The 6,692-nt window shown below is 51.8% G+C and overlaps 1 protein-coding gene across 1 annotated transcript in view; it reads left to right on the forward strand.

The window, feature by feature from the left end:
• Positions 1-4,808: 4,808 nt before the first annotated feature.
• The window catches only part of LOC114050570 (homeobox protein Hox-A9), a 3,559-nt gene continuing 1,675 nt past the window's right edge, over positions 4,809-6,692 (forward strand). The window contains exon 1 of the mRNA XM_027872365.1: positions 4,809-5,373. Within this exon, the coding sequence (XP_027728166.1) occupies positions 4,824-5,373 (550 nt within the window). The 5' untranslated portion in view covers positions 4,809-4,823. The remainder of the gene's footprint in view (positions 5,374-6,692) is intronic.

Below are 6,692 nucleotides of genomic sequence, written 5' to 3' on the forward strand. Positions count from 1 at the left end.
AGAGTCACACAGCTAGTAAGTGTCTGAGGCCAGATTTGAATTCATGAGGATGAGACTTCTTGACTGCAGGCTTGGCATTCTATCCCCTATGCCACCTAGCTGCCCCAAGATGATATTAATTGAAGATATTGGAGACTCTGTAGTGTCACAGGTATGAATTGTTCCTCTGTGTGTGTCCTGGCAATACACACTCTCTATGTGTGAGATCCTCCATGATATGTACCCTAGTTCCCTGTATGTATGCCTCTTTACAAGTGTTTACCATGTGTAAAATGGTATAAATATTTGTGGGAGAGTATACCATAGGCTTAGGGGAAATGTTTGTTGATACTTTTCTTACTATGCTATTTCATTAAATGACTTCGTTTACTAATTGTATCCTTTGACTCACTAGTAAAAGCAGATATATTGTAGGGGCCTGTGATCTATAACTTTGAGGAACTCTAGACTCACAGAATACTTTGAATACAGGAGAATCTTCTTTCTCTCTCTCTCTCTCTCTCTCTCTCTCTCTCTCTCTCTCTCTCTCTCTCTCTCTCTCTCTCCCCTCTCTCCCTCTTTCTCCCTGCCTTTCTCTTTTTTCCTCTCTCTTTCCTTCTCTCTATTGCCTTATTCTCTCTTTCCTACATTTTCTCTTTCCACCTTTCATTTTGGACTTTGGGGCACAGGCCTGGTTTGTGGGCTAACTGCGGATTCTTTTTAGTCCTCCTGTTCAAATGTTGCGGTTAGGTTTGGGGGAAAGCCTAGAGAAACTGAGATCTCTACTGCCTGACTCGGGAAGTAATGGGGTCCCGAGGAGAGGAGAAAATTGAGGCATATATTCCATTTTGGCTTGGTAGTGTTCGCAAGGCCTCGGTTACGATCACGATTAGGCAGCGGCCAGGCGCCTGCATTCCTTTGAGGCGGACTGAGCAACAGCGACCTCGCTGGGTCTGTCGCAGGGAGCCCCACACTCCAGGCTTTGTTACGTGGATACAGAGCAAGAACCAGGAACCCGGGAACCCGGGAAAGATGAGGGCTGGCGGGAAGCCAAGAGGGACCAGAGGGGTTCTGCAGGCTGATCTTGTGGATCCGGGGGCACGCCGCTCCCTCGCTCTGTGCCAGGGGCTGAGACTGACTGAGTTGGCTGGAAACTCTGCTGGGCGAAGTCTCCGAGAAAACCCGGCAGAAGCCAAGCCGGGAGATAGCTTCTGCATCTGGCTCTAGGGCAGAGTTTTGCCACGATCCTTCTTCTGGCTAAGTTAGGAGACCGTGTGTGTATGCAGAAAATGCGACCCGCTGGGGAAATGCAGTCCCAGGTCATTGGAATAAATATTTATGTATCTACTACTTTAAATGCACCTCTTTGCCCAATGAATTTTGTTTAAGAGTCAGGAACCTGGAAGGAGAATCGGGGAGCTTCGGAAAGGCCAATTCCCAGATTCAGGAAGTTTAAAGTAATCCAGGGTGGGAGTCGAGGGGACCCACAAAACTCCAGGGAAGACAGCTCAAAGTTGAGTGCCTGTCCCCAGGTGGAGTATATTCTGAGGCAGGGGTCACTTCGCCCGGGAGCAGGGCTTGCAACAACAGAAAGGCCCCTTGCGTCCCACACGGTGCCGAAATCAGGGAAAAATAGCCACTCTCCCTTCCAGCCTTTTGGACCAACCTGGCTCTGGTCTCCTTTTTTTTTTTTTCCCCCTTTAATAAGGAAAAACCAGATTGAAGTCCTTTTCCAACCTGCGGCCTCTCAGTTTGCTCTGAAGGCCACTTCGAGTGTTAGATTAACCTCTGGTGCTCGTGGTCTACGGAGGGTCGTTAGAGAGCCTGGCGCGGTGGCGGCGTCTACAATTCAATTCATTTGCTATGCAATACCCTTAAAGAAGAATTATATGCAAGGAGGAGAGTGGTTTTTAATTACACTAGCTTATTGGGCTGGAGCTAGGGTATTTTTCCTCTGACACAAACAAAAAAACCCAACCGTTGCTTTCACATTCAAAATAAAAACCTAGGCCAGTTCATTGACCTCTCCTTCAAATATGGTTGGGAAATATTCCTTCTCAACCTCTTTCAATTCGCCGAGTATCAATTATTTAACTAGGGCTCAGGTTAGGAATACCTAGGCAGTTTGAGAGAACAATCTTTTTCTTTCTTTTTTTTGTTTGTTTGTTATTGTTGTTGTGATGATGATGATTATTACTATTATCACTATGAAGAGTTTTCTCTAGGTTGAAGCTGAGAAAGGACCGACTGCGATTGCCTCGGTTCGGAGACAGTAAAGTCTATTATTCTCAGCTAAGTCTGAGGGGTTTACAACGAACAAAATTGATCTCAAGGACCAGCAGCCTCAGAACGATGCCAGAAGACTATGCCAGACCCCTTGTCCGTCCTTTGTTTATGAGGAGACAATTAACAAAAAGAAAGAAAGAGGATAAAATCAGGGTTCCCCGAAGGCTAGCCCTGGACGTAAGCAAGAGGACGGACGAGGGCTAAGTTGGAGGTCATTGTGTACCTAACTTCATTCACGTCCATTCCATATTTTTTTTAGGAAGCCAGTGGGCCGGCCTCCTTCGAGCTGCTGCATCTTGCCGGTTCCCCTACTGCCTCAAAGAGATAAGACCCTCACAGCTTCTTATCACTCCGAATCAGCCGTGGAACTGGGAGAAAAAAAATAGGATCTTTCTGAGATTTCTGTTGTAGCTATTGAGAAAACTTGAACAGGAGGAAAAGGGAGAAAAAAAAAGGAGGGGGAGAGAGGAAAGAGCCAACAGAGATGTAAAGCTAATGAGAAACATGCTTTTGAGTGCGGAATATTCACACGTGAATTTAATTACTACTCAGTTGCAAATCCTCGCTGCTTTCTACTTAGGATTGGGTTTTTCAAATTAACAGGGAGGCGGCCTGCCCCCCCCCCCTCCAGTTCCCCTGGCAATGGTTGGGGGGGGTAAAGAGGCCCTTCCCAAGGAAAGCAAAGGAAGAACAGATTCAAGTCAAAAGTCCCATTCTCCCCCTCCTCAATGCTAGACCTTTACGTTAATTCCTAACACTGGACTTGAGCTGAGGGATAGCTCCCTTGTTTTTACTGAGAGACTGTAACCCTCCGCTCAGTTTGGGTATCGGGTGTGTGAATCCAGTAGACTAGGGGCGTTCAGTAAATTAATAAACAAACATTTCTTCCCCGGACCTAGGGCCTGTGACCTACTGCATCGGGGTTCCCCCGATACCCGCACAGAGAATTCCTCTGCTTTCACATGGCAATGGGTCGAGGAAGGAGGGAAAGAGGAAGGAAAGATTGAGGAGCGTTTTCTGTTGCTGGGGTGCAGCTTTCAACACTCCCTTGCCTTTGGTAAACACTTTCCCCTTCCCAGGCCTGGGCTGCGGGCAATTCTCTTCCCGGGTGCTCGGCCCTGCGGAGAGCTTGCCAGAGGAATCCTAGCTCGGGACAGAGTCCTTTGCCAGCATTGGGGCCGCACTCGGGGCTCAGCGTTGGGCCGAGGACCCAAGACTCGATCTCGGACCTGCCCCATCCCAACAGCTCCACTGAGGCTTCTCAGAGTCTGCCCGGGTGCCCGCTGGAGGTAGAAGCTGGTACCCACGAAAGCCGTTCTTCCCCAAATTTAGGCCAGTGAGCTTTTTTCCCCAGGGCCAGAGAGGAGCAGGCGGTGGCGTGTGTGTGTGTGTGTGTGTGTGTGTGCTCGCGTGTGTGCTCGCGCGCGTCTGTGTCCGTGTCAGTGAAGGTTGGCGTGTGTGATAGAGAAAAAGGCTAACGCCCGGAGAGGAAATCTGTGGACACTCGAGTGCGGCGGCTGGAGATGCTTTCCGGGCTCGAGCCTCCTTTGCTGGGATGCGTCCTGAGCACAATAGCTAGCATGAGGGGGGCAGGGTGGGAGAAGAGGCGTCTGCAGCCTGAGCGTCCTGAGCAGCCCCAGTCCACATCCTCGGGGCACGCGAGGGAGATGCCGGAGGGCGGCTGGGGGCGCCCCAAGAAAACTCCAGCTTTCCTTCGGATCAAGGCACCCCGGGCCCCGGGATCCGTCCCGGGGCAGGGGCGCTGGGCGTCGGGGCCGGGCGGGAAGCAGTCGGGGCGGACGGCTGCTCAGCGGCGCCTTTGACTTTCGGCCGGAGGCTCCGGCCCCGGCCCCGGCCCCGGCCCCGGCGCAGCGCGGTTATTTACAGTGAGCTCCCAAACCAAATACAATAGTATAATTTAACCTTTCCGAGCACTCGTAAATTTTTACTACGGGGAGACACGGCGAACCAAATGAATATGCCTTTCCTTCCCGACTTCCTACCAGCCCCGTGGCTCTCGCAACAATAACTCCTTATGAAATATCATAAATATATATTTAAATACAGTACAGCGAGAATGCGATTTTGCTTTTTTATGGCTTCAATTATTGTATAATTTTATGTGGAGGTCTCCGCTCCCCAGGTTTTCTCAGGGAGCTCTGCCTCACTGATGGCGTGATTAATTGTGATATAAAATAGTCCGCTTAAAAAGGGGGTAGTCAGACCCAACCTGATCTTTTAATCTCCGTTGGCCACAATTAAAACAAACTTTATCGTAGAACTCAAATATCCCTTTGCATAAAAACATATGGCTTTGCTATAAAAATTATGACTGGAAAACACCGGCCCATTAATAGCCTGCGGAGTGATTTATACTTTATTGTTCTGCTGGCCTGGCACGTGACGCGGCCAGCCAATGGCGTGACGGGCAGCCTTCAACTTATTAGGTGACTGTACTTCTCCGTAGGACCAAGTTGTTACATGAAATCTGCAGTTTCATAATTTCCGCAGGTCCGGCGTCGGGGCGGCGGCGGCGTCGGCGGCGGCGTCGCGGGGCCATGTCGACTTCGGGGACCCTGAGCAATTACTACGTGGACTCGTTCCTGCTTCACGAGAGCGAAGAGCTGGTGCCGGCCCGCTACGGCCCCGGCGCCCTGGCGCAGCCCGCCAGGCAGCCGGCGTTGGGGGAGCACCCGGACTTCAGCCCGTGCAGCTTCCAGTCGAAGGCGTCGGTGTTCGGCACTTCCTGGAACCCGGTGCACCCGCCGAGCGCCAACAATGTGCCCGCCGTGTACCACCCCTATGTGCATCACCAGGCGCCCGTAGCGGCGGCCCCTGACGGCAGGTACATGCGTTCCTGGCTGGAGCCCATGCCAGGCTCTCTGTCCTTCCCGGGTTTGCCTTCCAGCAGGCATTACGGCATTAAACCTGAACCGCTCTCGGCCAGAAGGGGTGACTGTACCACGTTTGACACTCACACTTTGTCTCTGTCTGACTATGCTTGTGGTTCTCCTCCAGTTGATAGGGATAAGCAGCCCAGCGAAGGTGCGTTCTCGGAAAACAATGGAGACAGTGAGGCCAGCGGGGACAAACCACCCATCGATCCGAGTAAGTGTCCGAGCGGACACCCTTCCACCCCTGCACCGCCGCTGTCACCTCGGCCACCCCTCGCTGCCCGCCTCCTGCCCGGACCTGCCCGCTGCCAAGACTGAGAGCTGCTCCTGCTTGCGCTGGACCTCTCTCTTCTTCCTCTCTTTTTCTCCACCCCTCTATCCCTTCTTTGCCTTTTCTCTCCTCTCTTGTCCTGTCCTGCCCTCTCCTGTCTCCTTCCCTCCCCTTTCCTCTCCTCTTTCTCTATCCCTCTCTGACTCCGTCTCTTTCGTTCTCTCTGTCTCTCAGTGCCTCTCTCCCCACCTTCTACCTGTCCAGACATCCCCTCATTCCCACCCCCACTAGGAGGCAGAAGTCAGGACTTGCTAGTGTAAATTGAACGGATGAAACACTCCCTTTCCTCTCCGCCCCCTTCCCCAAATCCAGAACTGGGCTGGAGGGGGGTGGTGCTGGAGGGCGTGGGGAGGGGGGAGGCAAAGGGAGGAGAGAGGTAGGGTGGAGTATGGGACTACGGGGTGGAGGGGGACATAACCGAAACCGGGACATCCCCGTCGTCCCCCCTTAGGGCTTTTTGGTATGCCCCCTGGACTCTAGGGAGAAAGTTACTTTGGGCCGGTTCTTCGAAAGCACGGGATGCTAATATATTCTTTTGTGAGACATGTAAGGCCACAACTCCAGCAGCAGCGGGAATAATAACAGTCTGAGCTGGGGGGGGGGGGACCCTGGGCTGGGGGAGAGAAAAGACCACGCTCGACCTAAACTCATTGCCTTCAGCTGACTGCTATACAAACTGTCTAGAACGCAGCACACTCAATCTCAAGCAGCGGCAGCCTATGCAAATAAGCTTCATAAGCAATCCGGGGTGAATTCAGTCAGCTGGAGAGACGTGGTCTTGGGTCATGCAGTCTTTCAGGGAAAGCACACAGGAAGGTCAAAATAAAGAGGGGAGGGAGAGAGAGGGAGAGGGAGAAAGTGAGGAGAGAGAGAGAGAGAGAGAGAGAGAGAGAGAGAGAGAGAGAGAGAGAGAGAGAGAGAGAGAGAGAGAGGAGGAGGAGGAATTGAGGAGAGGTTTGTATTTCTATGCCAATACAGTTCGGTGTGGCTTCCTCTGGGATGGAGAGAGGGGAGGTGTATTTTAAAGTTATATTCTGTAATCAATCTAAAATGGCCAGGGAGAGAGGAGGCGGAGGCTGAGGACTTGGCTTGGGTACATGTAAATTGTATGTGACCCTCATGTGTTCGTCCGTTTTTTTATTCCATTGTGTCTGACCCCAACACACACACACACACACACACACACACACACACACACACAC

This window comes from Vombatus ursinus, unplaced genomic scaffold, assembly GCF_900497805.2.
Source record: "Vombatus ursinus unplaced genomic scaffold, bare-nosed wombat genome assembly UNPS02014799.1, whole genome shotgun sequence".
Classification (NCBI taxonomy): domain Eukaryota; kingdom Metazoa; phylum Chordata; class Mammalia; order Diprotodontia; family Vombatidae; genus Vombatus; species Vombatus ursinus.